This window comes from Microtus oregoni, unplaced genomic scaffold (genome assembly GCF_018167655.1).
Source record: "Microtus oregoni isolate MIOR12 unplaced genomic scaffold, Mior012 000004F_ref0000308, whole genome shotgun sequence".
In the NCBI taxonomy this organism is placed as follows: domain Eukaryota; kingdom Metazoa; phylum Chordata; class Mammalia; order Rodentia; family Cricetidae; genus Microtus; species Microtus oregoni.
Window position 1 is genome coordinate 55,908,589 of NW_024543063.1, and position 16,352 is coordinate 55,924,940.

At 37.3% G+C, this 16,352-nt stretch overlaps 1 protein-coding gene and 1 non-coding gene across 9 annotated transcripts in view; both read left to right on the forward strand.

Moving 5' to 3' along the window:
- The window catches only part of Cnot1 (CCR4-NOT transcription complex subunit 1), a 78,704-nt gene that overhangs the window by 37,233 nt on the left and 25,119 nt on the right, over nt 1-16,352 (forward strand). For 2 of the 8 annotated variants that reach the window (XM_041649636.1, XM_041649640.1), the window contains exons 12-25: nt 130-257; nt 1,488-1,728; nt 3,490-3,609; nt 4,363-4,485; nt 4,789-4,940; nt 7,001-7,151; nt 8,253-8,454; nt 9,561-9,692; nt 11,206-11,330; nt 11,566-11,852; nt 12,577-12,655; nt 13,522-13,752; nt 14,167-14,307; nt 15,449-15,628. In XM_041649636.1, the coding sequence (XP_041505570.1) occupies nt 130-257; nt 1,488-1,728; nt 3,490-3,609; nt 4,363-4,485; nt 4,789-4,940; nt 7,001-7,151; nt 8,253-8,454; nt 9,561-9,692; nt 11,206-11,330; nt 11,566-11,852; nt 12,577-12,655; nt 13,522-13,752; nt 14,167-14,307; nt 15,449-15,628 (2,292 nt within the window). Of the gene's footprint in view, nt 1-129; nt 258-1,487; nt 1,729-3,489; nt 3,610-4,362; nt 4,486-4,788; nt 4,941-7,000; nt 7,152-8,252; nt 8,455-9,560; nt 9,708-11,205; nt 11,331-11,565; nt 11,853-12,576; nt 12,656-13,521; nt 13,753-14,166; nt 14,308-15,448; nt 15,629-16,352 lie in introns of all 8 variants that reach the window. The other 6 variants (XM_041649634.1, XM_041649639.1, XM_041649633.1 and 3 more) reach the window with 4 other exon arrangements.
- LOC121447726 lies at nt 7,423-7,556 on the forward strand. The gene has a single exon (XR_005974249.1). It is a non-coding gene; the product is annotated as a small nucleolar RNA SNORA50 (small nucleolar RNA).

The following is a 16,352-nucleotide window of genomic DNA, read 5'->3' on the forward strand; positions in this document are numbered from 1 at the left end:
ATTTTTCTTTGGTGTTTTTTTTTTTTTAACTTATCTAACAACCTTGAGATTAGCCTTGTGTAAGTGGCTCATATTTTTGCAGCATTCCTAATTTTTTATGAAAATAAGGTCTTTGTCGTTTTGTTGCAGCTCTCCTTCATCCAGCATTCCCTCATAAACCCAGAGGTCTTCTGCTTTGCCGACTACCCCTGTCATACTGTTGCTACTGACATTTTGAAAGCGCCACCAGAGGATGACAATCGAGAAATTGCCACATGGTAAATGCTCCTGCACTCTAGAAATACAAAGCTCTTATTGAACAAGTAATATAATACTGTTAATATACTTAAAGCGAATTTTATTTTTATTATGTGTTCTGCCTGCATTCCATAGGAGGGCCTCAATCTCACTATAGATAGTTGTGAGTCACCCACCATGTGGGTATTGGGGATTGACCTGAAAGAGCAGCTAGTCCTCTTAAACCTTTGAGCCATCTCTCCAGCCTGGAAATTTTATTTTTAATGAGGTGATTTAATAAAGGTTTTTAAAAGAGAATGTTGGTGAATAAAAATTCTTCTTTATTACATTGTCCCTAGTTAAATTTTTTTTTTGTTTTTGTGAGGTCTGATAAATTTCCTATATTTAGGTCTAATTGGCCCAAAAAGTGTCTTTTTAGCATTTTGGGGACAGAATGCCAGCCACAGTCTGTATATCTCATTTTAGGCCATTCCATGTTATGTATGGTCTTAGCCTTTTCTTCAAGGACTAAATGTAGAGTTAGATTTTTAGATAAGATTAAAGTCAACTGTATTCTACTTAGTTTTATGTACTTTAACTATTATAAAATTACATTTGGGGGCTGGAGAGATGGCTCAATGGATTAAGAGCACTAACTGTTCTTCCAGAGAACCTGGGTTCAATTCCCAGCCCCTACATGGCAGCTCACAACTGTCTGTAACTCTAGTTCCAGGGGATATGATACCTTCATACCAATGCACTAAAATAAAGTTAAGTAAATTATTTAAAAAAATCACATTTGCCTCTTTACCCCAGTCATAAAAATCTTGGTAATGAGGTTCTATTATTATGCAAATCAATCATGAATTGTTGATTTGCATTTCTTTTTTAATTAATCTGTAGGCATAGCCGCAGGTTCCCTTCCCTCCAGCACACACAATGTTCATGAAATAAAGGGCTTTAAAGCATTCTGTAAGTGCTTTCTTGCTTCTCTATAACCCCAGCAGCATGTGAACAGTTTTTAAAATCTATAGCAGTCTCTTAAGAATATTCTCTAATACCAAGGTATGGAAGGACTGTGATTTATGTAGTTTTATTCTATAGCTGATATCTAATTTGGAGTTAATTTGAAGGCTAGAGATATGACTCAGTGGTAAAGTGCATATAAGGACATGATTTCAGTGCCTAGCGCCCAAGAAAAAAAAGCATTTTTTTAAAAAAAAAATATTTTCATTGATCGCTGAGCATCTTTCTTCCTTCATTTTCGTTAGGAAAAGCTTGGATTTGATTGAGTCTCTGCTGAGACTTGCAGAGGTTGGGCAGTATGAGCAAGTGAAACAACTCTTCAGCTTCCCTATCAAACACTGTCCAGACATGCTGGTATTGGCCTTACTACAAATCAACACCTCCTGGCACACCTTACGCCATGAACTCATCTCTACTTTGATGCCAATTTTCCTTGGAAACCATCCTAACTCTGCCATTATTTTGCACTATGCATGGCATGGGCAGGTAAGACAACTAATTTGTATATCAGGTCTCCATTGCATTTTTTGACACCCTTTAAAACCTCGGTGTTTCAAGTCTGGAGTGATGATTTAGCAGATAAAGAGTGCTGCTCTTGCAGAGGCAGGTCCCAGCATCCACATGGCTGCTCACAACCATTTGTGACCATGACTCCAGTTCTAGGGAAGCCAGAAGCCTTTCTCTGACCTGATGCCACCAGACATGCAGGCAAAATTCATACATTAATAAATCTAAAGATCACATGAGACTAACATCTCTGTGTTCCGTTAGAAAGATTTATTGTCATCAAGCAGGTTTTATCTTTTAGGATCCTATTGTCAGTTTTATAAAAGTACCAGAGATCAAGGATATTAGATTTTCAAATTCAGCATCAATAAAACTTACTACTTGCTGTGACACATTTCAGCCTTGACAAAGAGCTTACATACTTACTATGAAAACAAAAGCTCCTGATGTTGCTGTCAACAATAAATTAGAAAAGTCACAAATGAGTCTTTGTTTTTTAAGGTTTTTTTTTTTTTTGTTTGAGTTAAGACTTAAATGTGTCACAGGCAGTTCAACTGGAAATCACTATGTAACAAGATGATAATTTTCAATTTAGGATCCCTGCCTTCTGTGGTGGTAGAAATTAAACCCAGGACTTTGATTGTGCTATGGAAGCACTTTAGCAGATTAGCTATATTCTTCACCCCAAAGATAGCTTTAGTGGTATTATTTTTATCTCTCTGCTTTTGGTGTGGTTGTGGTAGGTGTGTGTTTTTGTCAGTACATGCATTCAGAGAGTTAGACTCCTATCCTACTTCATTTTTCTCTCCCTTCAACCTAGAGCTCTGCTGGTAGCTAGCAAGCTTCCTGTTTCCACTTTACATTGCAGGGTTATAGACATGCAAGTCCTGGGATCTGAACTTACATGCTCATGCTTACAAAACAAGCACTTTTACCTATTTCTCTATCCCTTAACCCCAAAATTTATAGACTATACTTGCCAAGTAAATATCTCCTTATGCCCTCCTTACACACACACACACACACACACACACACACACACAGAGACAGATACACATACACACGCACGCTTCTCTGCCTGGCTTGGGACTCTTCAGTGCTAGGATTTTATGCATGTGCTATTATGCCAAGCGAGCCTGCCTTAACATTTTGTTTTGTGTTTAGTTTTTTGATGCAGGGTCTCTTGATGCCTCAAATACACTAAGCTCAGAGTAATCATGAACTCTTGACTTCATATACTGCATGCTAAGATTATAGGCACACTCCAGTGCACTTGGCTTATTGGGTCTTATAATTCATACTTGAAAATGAATAAGCAGACTTACATGCTCATAGAAAAACAGAATTTTTGAGCCGGGCGGTGGTGGCGCACGCCTTTAATCCCAGCACTCCCCAGCACTCGGGAGGCAGAGGCAGGCGGATCTCTGTGAGTTCGAGACCAGCCTGGTCTACAAGAGCTAGTTCCAGGACAGGCTCCAAAACCACAGAGAAACCCTGTCTCGAAAAACCAAAAAAAAAGAAAAAAAAAAAGAAAAACAGAATTTTTGGAGTAATTGACCAGGTTTGGGAAAGTGTAAAGAATGTTACTGTAATTACATACATAGTGCTTAAGCCTAAGCTGAACCTCTGTAGTGATATTTTTAAAGTAGAACATGGAAAATTAGCTAGACATTGTAATAATCCTTATCAAATGACTGGTAGGGTTGCCATTTAACTTTACCCTCTTTTTTTTTTTTTTAGGGACAGTCTCCATCAATTCGCCAACTTATAATGCATGCAATGGCAGAATGGTACATGAGAGGGGAACAATATGATCAGGCCAAATTGTCTCGAATACTTGACGTGGCCCAGGACTTGAAGGTGACTTCAGAGGAATACAACAGCAATTGTTTACTAATGATTAATATGCTTTAATATAATGTACATGTGTTAGGAATATTGTACATGTAACTAGCTTATTTGAATTAAGATTTAGAATTTTACTTTGTACATTGAAAGGTAACGAAAAGAATAGTTTTAGATAAGCACAGTGTTTATTTTTGGTTGGTGTGACTCAGATAAAGGCTGGTTTGTTTGATTGATTGCCTTCGTGGTGTTCAGAATTGACTTATCAGGGATTAGAAAGGTAGGCAAAGTACCATAAAGCTGTGTAACCAGCCTTGCAAGACTGTTTTAAAGCAAGTGATAATTGAGCTTCAGTCATGAGTAATCGGTGAGTTAAAATTTTGTAGAAAGCAGAATTGTTTCAATTCTAACAAATTTGTTAGAATCTTCTGCTAGTCATCTTTTATCATGTGTTATAAAAAGTGTTCTAATTGGTGTTTAGGTTATGTTAAACTTGCATGTAGATGATAAAAAATGGGAAAGGGTCATTATTTACCCTCTTACTTTGCTTTTGATATTGTTAATTGAAAAAGAACCAAGTAGTGGTCATGAGTTGACCTTTAAAAAGGGGCCTTTATTCTAAATAGAGTACATCCTTCCCAAAAAAAAAAAAAAACCGATGAAGGAAATAGATGTTTTTTTTTTAGTAGGTTTGTGTATTAAAAACAGGAAGTAGAAAATAGTACAAAGAAATGGTTATTACTTGACTATGTAAATGTTCTGCTTTAGGCCTTGTCAATGCTGCTAAATGGCACTCCATTTGCCTTTGTTATTGACCTTGCTGCACTTGCTTCACGTCGTGAATACCTCAAACTTGACAAGTGGCTAACAGATAAAATAAGAGAACATGGGGTAAGCAGTAAGCAGGAATTGCTCATTCTTTAAAAATTTCCTGGCTAAAATGTCTAAAGAAATAGTTTTTTCAAAAAAAAAAAAATGAAAAGATGTTTAACACAGGACCTGGTGCATGCTAGGCCATTGCTTTACCTCTGAGCCACATCCCTATCCCAAGAAGGCCCCTTTTAAGATACATCTAAAATCTTATTTTACTGTCATTTATTGTAGATCTTAGTTACATTGTTTAGTTCTTCAGTTTGAAAGTATTTAAGCTAAATGTAAAATACACTGAAGCGTTTTCTTCTTTTTTTTTTTTAGGAGCCTTTTATTCAGGCATGCATGACGTTTTTAAAGAGAAGGTGCCCTTCTATTTTGGGAGGACTTGCCCCAGAGAAAGATCAACCGAAAAGTGCTCAACTTCCTGCTGAAACTCTAGCAACAATGTTGGCTTGTCTACAGGCTTGTGCAGGGTAAGAATATAGTTGGAAATGACTATTATGCCAGGCTTGGGGTGGTACATGCCCATAATTTCAACAGTCAGGAATAAAAGAAAAAGGAAATCTGTTGGTTTTTAGTCCCAAGTTGCTACAGAATTAACAGTATGTCTTAGCAACACTGCTGAACGAAAATATAATTTCTTAGCTTGTCTTCTCAAAAAAGTTGGTTTTTTTTTGATGGATTCTTAATTCTGTCTTGAAATACCTATATGACTCCTTATTGCTATGCCATACTGTCTTAAACCATCCTTTTAGTAAATGTTGAAATTGAGTAATTAAGATCCTTCCAATTTTCTTTTTGAATTTTGTTGAATTTCTGTGTATTGCAGATTGCAAGGGAGCTCTGGGTTCACAGTGAGTGTGTTTCATCTTCAGCTTATAATCAGGCCTTGTAGGCCTCTTAAAACAAATGATATAAGATTTTGTAGAAAGTAGTTTCATAGGTAAATTGCCATCCTAATAAAATTCAGACTTCTATGAACTGGGATGTCTATGATTTTTGGTTCTTTGACTATTTTGTTCTATAGTATTTTCAGTACACAAAACTTGTCTTTTTGGCTAATTAAAACAATTTTATTAAAAGTTTGTCTTGTGCGTGTACATCTCATTTGTGTAAGTGCACTTGTGTGCAAAGGGGTGAAGGTCAGGGGACAGTTTATGCAGTCAGTCTTTTCCTTCCACCATGTAGGTTCCGTGGATCAAACTAAGCCATCGAGCTTGACTTGGCAGCAGGTGCCATCTCACTTAGCCCCCATGTTAAATTTATTGCTGGGTATTTTATGAAAGAATGTGTTATCTATAAGTACAAATATTCCCAACTTTCTGATTTTTTTTTTTTTAATTTTTTATTTTACTTTTTGAGATAGGGTTTCTTTATGTAGCTCTGCTGTTCTAGAGCTCACTATACAGACCATGCTGGCTTCGAACTTACAGAATATCCGTCTGTCTCTGTCTCCTGCCACCACTAGCTGACTTGACTTTCTGATTTTCTAATCTGGATATTTTTTACTTCCTACTCTTGTCTTATGTAATGGTAATGGAGCATTGCCTTGTTCTGATTTTGGGCAAAGTGTTAAGTGCTTTACCATGCTGACACCTGTGGGTTTTCATAGGTTTCCTTTTTCAGGTTGAATTCCCTCGCTTTTTTGGGGGGGGGGGGGTCTCTTTTCTTTTTCTTCTCTTGTCATTTGAGATAAGTCTCACTATGTTGTACAGACTGGTCTTGAACTCATTCACAAGGTTGGCCTTTAACCACTAAAGTAACCTTCTTTGCCTCAGCCTCCTGAGTCTGGGGATTACAGTTGTTAGCCCAGCTTCCAGTTCTGTTTTGAGTGGGGTGGTTATTCTGAAAGGGTTTTGTCAAAGTAATTTGTGCTATTTGCTAAGATTACCATGTGATTTTTCTTTTTTTAATTTTTTTAATTCTTTTGGTATGTGCGCTTATGTTAGTAAGATTTTGGAGGTCAGACCTTGTATCTTACTATTAAATCTCACATGATAATTCTTTGTGTGTGTGTATGTGTGTATGTATGTATGTATTCAGTATGCTGTTGAGTTAGTTCACTAGTATTTAACTGAGAAATTTTATGTTGGTTGTTTTTTTGTAGTTGTTGCTGTATTTGTCTAGAACTGTTGAGTTCATTGAATTGATAAGTGCTTCCTAAGTTTTCTGAGCACCGGTGTTTATTACTGCTGTCATTTTAACGAAACAAGCTGGGCTAGTCCTAAACTCCCAGATTTAAGCAGTGTTTCTGTTTGAGCATCCTGATGGCTGAGATTATTGGCATGTGCCACTTTGTGTGCTGCTCCCATTCTCTAATTCTAGTAAAACATGTCTTTGTTCAAGTACAGTTTTTACCAAAAGTTTTAAAGATAACTCAAGGTTCAGAAAATTCTGTTGGTAAGTAGCAGATGCAAGGGGTGAGGTACAATTGTAGCCATTGTTCCAGAACATCTTATTTGATGATCAGATTGATATCTTTAGGTATTCTGGGAAACAGCAAGCATCTATTACATTTTTCTTCTCCTTGTAGGAGTGTTTCTCAGGAGTTATCAGAGACCATCCTCACCATGGTAGCCAATTGCAGTAATGTAATGAATAAGGCCAGACAGCCACCACCTGGAGTTATGTCAAAAGGTCGCCCTCCTAGTGCTAGCAGCTTAGATGCCATTTCTCCTGTTCAGGTAACTAAATGTTAAAGTTCTTGTCTTTATTTGTTCATAGATTGAGAATAGACCACAAATTTCTGCATCTTCAGTAGCAACTTGAGTTTATTATACTTCAGATAGCTGCATGTGTAGCGTATTTTAAAGGCGATCCTTCCATAGGCATTATAACTGAGAATAGACTTTAATAATCAAATAGAACATAACTGAGAGGAAAGATATAAAACCATTTATTTAGGTAAATGAAGAGGGTTTCTTTTTAAAATTAGAATTACACTCTTGAGAAAGTAAGCACTGCCTTTGAATCTGATGTGTCTTGTTTGTAGCTTCACGGGCCAAGAACAGTACTAGAGCATAACGACTTGTTATAACTGGGCTCTTCAGCTCTCAACTGAACTGCTCTTTTAAAAACAAGGTACATTTAAGTTACTCCCTGACATCGTCCACCCCATTCTCTTTGGGAGCAACATATTCCACTTCTGTTTCAGATGCACTGAGTGACAGATTTGGGTTTGAGGAAGGAAAGGCACTTAGTGACTCTTCAGTGTCTACTTTTAGAGAGAGATTTGCTTGTCATTTCCCATACTCATGAACGTGTGAAGTGGTGCCACAACTAAGATATTTGAAGTATAGTTACTAGATGTTTTTAAAAACAATCTCTGAATCATACATCTTGTTTTGTTGCTTCTTTTAAAAATCAGAGGTGATGTTTTTTATCTTAAAGATTATAAATTCTGATGTTTTTAAACTGAAAGATAATTTCTAATACTTTTATTTGTTGTAAGTGAAACAACAGGTTGAAATTAGTTTTGATTTAATAATGTAATATCTGGCCTACGCTATTAATAAAAGTAAATTAGTCAAACAATAGGGAGAGCAGATGTCTTGTAAGTTTTATAGTCTCCTGTGGCTCTGGTACTTTATGGCAGGGCTTAACTCTTTAAACCCATACTTATATAGTATGAAAAATGACTAGCAGACTTGATACTGTTCTTTTATAGTTGTGTGGGTGTTAACGTGCTTAAGAGTATAAAGAGGTATTACTAAGAATTAACTACATTTGTGCCATTTCTGCCTTTCCTCAAAACATTTGTAATAAATGGTTATGTTTTTTTTTAGATTGACCCTCTTGGTGGAATGGCATCTCTTAGTATAGGTGGTTCAGCTGCCCCTCACACACAGAGTATGCAAGGTTTTCCTCCAAATTTGGGTTCTGCGTTCAGTACTCCTCAGTCACCAGCAAAAGCATTTCCACCTCTTTCAACCCCAAATCAAACAACTGCATTCAGTGGTATCGGAGGACTTTCATCCCAACTTCCAGGTAAGGGAAAGTTGGGTATGGTGGAATTCTTTGTTCAGTTTTAGTTATGCCCTCGTTAGTGAATGCTAGAGGGTTTGGAGTGACTGGGAAAAGAAGGGTACTTTAAGCAAAAATGTGAAAGAGAAAGGAAGAAAGAAACATACTGTTTGATTAGGATGTTATGGTAGTAAATTCTGTTGAGCTAGTATGAGAAGACTTTTTTGTTACCAAATGATAGTATATGTATGTACCATGGTGCTCACTTAGTTACTTGTTACATTTTAATGTGATTTTATTGGTGCTAGGGATTTAGTAGTGGACCAGTCACATGTAATGGTTTGAATTCAGCCTTAAGAATCAGAGGTAGAAAAGACTGTGCATACCAAATTCAGACTTTCGTTCTGCCTGATTTGTATTATATCTACATAGAAAATACTGGTGTATCTTTAAAACCTTTTTAATTCCTTCTCAGTATTACTGATTTGTAATTTTATAGTGAAGTAAAGTTTTTATTTTTCTCCTTATACATATACTTCTCGTGCAAGCTGTAAGTTAGGACATCAAAACTGAAGGAGTAATGTGTCATGATAAGTGATGTAATTGCTGCTGCTGTATGGTTCTAGAGCTGACGATTCATTTACTTAAACTAAAACCACTGGTCCTAACAAAGCTATAACTGTTAGACTTTGTGGTTTTAGTTGTTGTTCTTTGCTTAGTTTTGATGTTTGAGTTCAGGGGAATAAGTAGAGAATCCTAGCTCATGGTAGCTGTGAAATGGTTCCGTGAAATTCTTTAATCACTGTAGTCTTGAGTTAGTATATATTCTTTGAGAGAGTATACTTTAAACTTAACATATTTATTATTATTGTAAATGGTGTGGCCTGTGAAATGGATCAGTGGACAAGGCTCTTGGCCCTGAGAGCCTGGAGATTTGAGTTTGATCCTTTGATCCCATGTAAAGGTGGAAGGAGAGAAACAATTCTATAGTTTGCCCTCTCACCTCTGCGCTTGTGCTGTGGCACACCTGTATTTGTATATATGTCATATGCACACAATAAGTTAATTTTTCTCTGAAGCAAAGAATAGAAAGTACTAACTGAACTTCTGGCTGCCTTCCTTCTCTCTAGTAGGTGGTCTTGGCACAGGAAGCCTGACTGGTATAGGAACTGGGGCCCTTGGACTTCCTGCAGTGAACAACGACCCTTTTGTACAGAGGAAACTGGGCACCTCTGGACTCAACCAGCCTACATTCCAGCAGAGTAAGATGAAACCTTGTAAGTGGTAGTGTTGTCTGTGATTGTGGAGCGTGACTGATACATGCAAAACATTTCTGTGTGTTGTCCTTAGAATTATGTAGACAAAAACATGTACTTTCATGTTCATAATAGAGTCACTCTTAGACCTGTGGGAATATACAAATTTGAATTAAATAAACTAGAACTATCGCTCTGTACTCTGGATTGCCAGAACAAAATGATAGTTAATAAGAGGGGGTGTCACGTGCTTTTAATTCCCAGCATTTAAGGAAGGTGGATCGCTGAGTTGGAGCCACATTGGTCTACATAGTGAATTCTAGACCACCCAGAGCTATTTAGAGAAACCCTTTCTCAGGTTGGGGAAAGAAGTCAGGAGAAGAATGAATAAGAGGAACAGCCAAGAAAATTTCAGATTTCTGTTTCAGTTACTCAAAGTTATGAAGTAAATTATATATTAATTTCTTAGTATATTTAATTTTATTTACCTCATAAATATCACTGTGTAATGCATATGATCAAATTTAAGACCAATTTTTAAGGCCCACTTCCTTAGTAATATTACCCATTACCATAGTTCAGTGACTCATAAGTCTGTCTTATTACTGGAACTAAATATTTATAATAGAAGACTAAATATTTATAATAGAAGAATTGGCAGAGCTAGCATGGTAGTATACACATGTAATTCCTGCACCCTGGTTTACTGTATACACATTAGTTCTAGTTTTTTTCTCAGAAAAAAAAAGTGGTTAAGAGCACTGGGTATTCTCAGAGGACCTAGGTTCAATTCCCAGCACCCATGTGGCAGCTTCCAAGTGTATATAACTCTAGTTCTAGGGCGTCTGACAGTCTTCTAGTCTCCAAGGGCACCAGGTAGGTATGTGCATGTTGCACATACATACTTGCAGGCAAAACATCCATACACACAAAGTAAGTTTTCAGAAAGAAAAAGAAAACAGACCAGGTATTGGTGGTGCAGGCCGTTAATTTCAGCAGGGGCAGTTGGATGTCTGAGTAAAAGGCCAGCCAGAGAGATACATATGACGGTCCAAGGCTGCCCGAGGCACATAGTTGAGACTTTGTCTTCAAATAACATTAATATACTAATAATACAAACCAACTTGAGAGTTAGTGTGAACGGCTTGTCTGAATGATAATGTTTCGTGGCATGCTTTGTGTTTATATGTCATGCTCTATGTTAAATCCTGTTTTTATTAAATTAGTGAACATTTGCTCACCATGAGTGTGCTGGGCTGTGTTAATGGTAAATATGTTAGGAGTTGTAGCCTGGTGAACTTTTTACTGCAGTATGACTTAGAAAATACTGTAGTAGAACTGAGTAATTTATTTAGAAGTCTTTCTTGTCTATTAGTAAAATCAATCAGTAAATAACTTCCTTCAGTCTCCCTTCCTTCCCCCAAGTTAGGACCATATCAGTCTCTGGCTCTCTTGGGGAATTGAAGAAAGACTTACATATGTATACTGATAGCCTTCCCTCCTCCCTACCGCCCAACAGCCGACTTATCTCAGGTGTGGCCAGAGGCCAATCAGCACTTCAGTAAAGAGATAGATGATGAAGCAAACAGCTATTTCCAGCGAATATATAATCATCCACCACATCCAACCATGTCCGTTGATGAGGTGAGTGTCTGGGGTTTGTAATTACTTGTGTTTTCATAAACTGTAAGTGTGCCCTTTCAAGGTTTTTAGAAATTCACTTAAAGTGTTGTAGTATTTCTGTGTAACTTACGAAATTTTAATGTTTGTCTTAAACTCTGTTTTTTATTGGTAAATACTTTTCTTAGCAAGTCTGCCATTAAGATACAATAGGAAGACTCTTGGTAACGTTTGTGTTGTGTTTATCTTGCTTTTCTAGGTACTAGAAATGCTACAGAGATTTAAAGACTCTACTATAAAAAGGGAGCGAGAAGTATTTAACTGTATGCTAAGGAACTTGTTTGAAGAATATCGGTTTTTCCCCCAGTACCCTGATAAAGAATTACATATAACAGCCTGCCTGTTTGGTGGCATAATTGAAAAAGGACTGGTCACTTACATGGCATTGGGTCTGGCCCTGCGATATGTTCTTGAAGCCTTACGGAAGCCTTTTGGATCAAAAATGTATTATTTTGGTATTGCTGCACTAGATAGATTTAAAAATAGGTGAGTATATAAGCTTGACTTCTTTCTTCTTCCCCAACTCTTATCTGAAACTTGAATCTTCCATTCTCAACTTTCCTAGTTCTGGGTAGTATCTTCACTGTGGAGCAATAACTAGTCTATATTACATACACACATGTACACACTTCTACATTAAGTGTATACTGAGTTGTGCCCCCAGTCTATTGTTTGGGGGGGGGTAGTAAAATATGATCTTTTAAAAATAGAGGTAATGACTTTATTTATCTTATGTTACTTTTTACATCACTTTTAAAAAAATTTGTTTGGATCTGTCTTATATATATTATTCTGGCCTGGAAATCACAATTCTCTTACCTCACTGCCCCAAGTACTGGAATTACCAGCCTGTGTGACCATACCTGGGCAGTGTTTTTTCTGATTTGGAGTGATGATGGTCATGACTGCCTTCTTCCACTTCCCCCTATTGTGGTGTTCATCTCTTTGTTATTAATGGTTTTATTTGTTTGGTTATTTCCCTTATTGAGACACAACTAGGTAGGCTTTGAGCTTTTCCTCCTACTGTTAAGTTCCACGGTTGTGTGCCGCACTGTTAACTGCCTGTTGGGCTTCCTGACAGTCTTGTCAAAGTAACAGCGGGGGAAATGATTTCACATAGTAGTATCTAGGAAACAAAAAAACAAATAAAAACCCATTTTTTTCTGTTCTTACATGAAATGCTGAATGAACTTTTTTTTTTTTTTGGCAGATTAAAAGACTATCCTCAGTATTGTCAGCACTTGGCTTCTATTAGTCACTTTATGCAGTTCCCACATCATTTGCAGGAGGTGAGTGCTTGATCTGTACTCTTGCTAGCTGAGTAGATCTGTTTGGAGATTTATGGGAAATGCTACTACATTATTGTGTGTATGTATATAAGGACATGCACTTTTCGTGGCCTGTATGGAGGTAAAGGACAACTTGTGTCGTTTCTCCTCTTTCTTATTTATATATGCTTTTGGAAGTGAAATGCAGTTCCTTGGTGACATACAGCACACTGTAGTGTGTTTGAAGCCAGTGTTCAATAAAAAAGAAGCTTGATGTAAATTTCGAATTTTTAAGGCTTTAAGGAATTTTATTTACAGGTATCGAAAACTACTTTTTTAAATCATTTATTTTTACTAGTATTTTTTGTGTGCATTGCTGTCTGCCTGCATATATGTCTGGTTACTGGGTACTCTAGTACAGCCATTACTCTTAACCACTGAGACATCTCTCCAGCCTCCTGAGACTACTTTTATAAGTAGTTTTGCTAGTCTACTTTAAAGCATTTTGTCATACTAATATTTTATCTTAACAGGAGTTCACGGTATCCGCTTGTTTATTGTTGTCAGTATAGGGCAAGGATTAAGGGACAAAGACTACAAGAGACTTTGAAATTATTCTTATTTCATAAGTGGAGGACATATAAAACAAATTATTCATTTTAGCTGGGCGGAGGTGGCATGCATCTTTAATCCTAGCACTTGGGGGCAGGTGGATCTCTTGAGTTCGATGCTAACTAACCTCGTCTACAGAGTGATTTCCCGACAGCCTGGGCTGTTATGCAGAGAAACTCTTGTCTCCAAAATGATGATAATGATGAATGAAACAAAACTCCCTTCCCCGTTTCTATTAAGTAAGCCTCTGTATGTTCCCCTCTGTACCCACATAGTATATCGAGTACGGACAGCAGTCTCGAGATCCTCCTGTGAAGATGCAGGGCTCTATCACGACCCCTGGAAGTATTGCACTGGCTCAGGCCCAGGCTCAGGCCCAGGTTCCAGCAAAAGCTCCTCTTGCGGGTCAGGTTAACACAATGGTAACCACCTCAACAACAACCACTGTTGCTAAAACGGTTACAGTCACCAAGCCAACGGGAGTCAGCTTTAAGAAAGATGTGCCAGTAAGTAGGTCTTTTTCTTTTCCAGCTCTATACATTATGTAAGCATAAAGATCAGCATTTCTCCTTGTATTCATTCCCCAAAGACCACTATATAATATTTTAATAATAGATTTAACTATCTTACCAATGTGTTTTTCATGCTAATAGAGTCTCTATAATCTTTTTTTTAAAAAGTGTTTAATTACTTACATGGTTTGTTATTTTTTGTGTGTTTGGTGCTGTGATGTATATGTGGAAGTCAGAGGACTTAGAGTCATTTCTCCCCTCTGGCATGTGGGTCCCAGGCATTAAGGTCAGGTCTTTGGACTTAGAGGCAAGTGCTTTTCTCCTCTGAGCTATCTAGCCAGCCTTTCTACTTTCTGTGATTTTTTTTTTCCAATGAAACATTAATCTAATGTATTTTATTACTTCTAGCCTTCTATAAATACAACAAATATAGATACATTGCTTGTGGCTACAGATCAAACCGAGAGGATTGTAGAGCCCCCAGAAAATATTCAAGAAAAAATTGCTTTTATCTTCAACAACCTCTCACAGTCAAATATGACCCAGAAGGTAAGCCTAAGTGGGATTTTTAAAAACAAACAAACAAACACCCTTTTTAGTTCAATAAGTCAGGTATATTGTATGAGTCTGCAGTCCAAGCTACTGAGGAAGTGAAGTGAGACAATAACGTAAACACAAAGAGTTTAAGATTAGGTTTTTCTATTATAGTGATAGAGAGCCTGTCTAAAAACAGTGAACAAACTCAGTTTAAAAGGTATGATTTTAACTGGGCGTGGTGGTGCATGTCTTTTAAAAAGAGGGGGGAAACGGGTATTTTTGTAAGAATTAAACAATATATCCATTTCTTATTTATTTATTTATTTATTTTGGTTTTTCGAGACAGGGTTTCTCTGGTTTTGGAGCCTGTCCTGGAACTAGCTCTTGTAGACCAGGCTGGTCTCGAACTCACAGAGATCCGCCTGCCTCTGCCTCCCGAGTGCAGGGATTAAAGGCGTGCGCCACCACCGCCCGGCGCTGTTTCAGATATTTTGTTTTGCAGTAATGTCATGCTTTCCTGATAAGGAAATTATTATTTATTTATTTTATTTTTGATGGCAGGTTTTTGTTTGAGACTATGTTTTATTAAGTGGTCTTGGCCAGCTAGAGCTCACTGTGTTAACCATGATGACCTCTAAATTCTGTCTTCTTCCTCTGCACCACCATGCCCAACCTTGATGGAAGGTTTTGTTTTATCTTTTTCCAGAAACTATTTTAAGTGTTAACTGGACCACTACTACTGTGAGGTAGAGCTCTGAAAAGCATAAAGAACATTGCTTGCCTTCTGAGAGCAAAAATTAAGATAGAAATTTTAAATGGCAGTCTTTAAGTTTATCATAAAAAGTAGGTTTTAGGTAGAACATAGTCAAAGAGAGGCAGGGGGATTTCTGTGAGTTTCAAGCTATGTAGACCATGCCTCAAAAAAAGTATATGTACCTGCACTTGTGAATCTGAGGTGTACTTGTCAATATAAATGGGGAGAGACCCAGCTTAGTAATTAAGTATCATACAAGAGTTTAGTAGATAAGTATTGCGCTAGAGTTTATATGGAGCTGGATGCTGTGTCGGTGTGATTCATAGAACCCAGGCTTCGTTGTATCTATTTTTCTGTTTGTACTAATTCTTTATTGCCTGTTTCATGTTGATTGGCTAGGTTGAAGAGCTTAAAGAAACCGTGAAGGAAGAGTTTATGCCTTGGGTTTCCCAATATCTAGTTATGAAAAGAGTCAGTATTGAGCCAAACTTTCATAGCCTGTATTCCAACTTTCTTGACACATTGAAGAATCCAGAATTTAACAAGATGGTTCTGAATGAAACCTACAGAAACATTAAAGTAAGAGTTTTTATATATCCTTTAATTTGTTTTAAGTTGATTTTAGCAGGTAGAACTTGGATAATTTGTTCTATTTGTCTTTTTTAAATATGTTAGAGTGCCGAGCGGTGGTGGTACACGCCTTTAATCCCAGCAGAGGCAGAGGCAGGAGGATCTCTGTGAGTTCGAGGCCAGCCTGGTCTACAAGAGCTAGTTCCAGGACAGGCACCAAAAACTTCAGAGAAACCCTGTCTCAATAATCCAAATAAATAAATAAATAAATATAAATAAATAAATATGTTAGACACCCATGGAGTGTGCTATAGACTTTATGATGTTTAACTACTGGGTTCTATAAACTTCTTTAAAATTACATTTGCACATGTGTTCATGCACTTATGCACAAGTGTGCACAGAGGACAGCTTTCAGGAGGTGGTTCTCTATAATGTGGGTCTTGGGGCTCAAACATAGACTATCAAATACCAGAATATCTGATTTGGTGGCTAACACTTTAACTTGCGTCATCTAGCTGGTCCAAAAATTTAATCTTTTGGGGGCTGGAGAGATGGCTCAGAGGTTAAGAGCACTGACTTCTCTTCCAAAGGTCCTGAGTTCAATTCCCAGCAACCACATGGTGGCTCACAACCATCTGTAATGAGGTCTGGTGCCCTCTGCTGGCCTGCAGGCATCACACAGACAGAACACTGTATGAATAATAAATAAATACTAAAAAAAAATTTAATC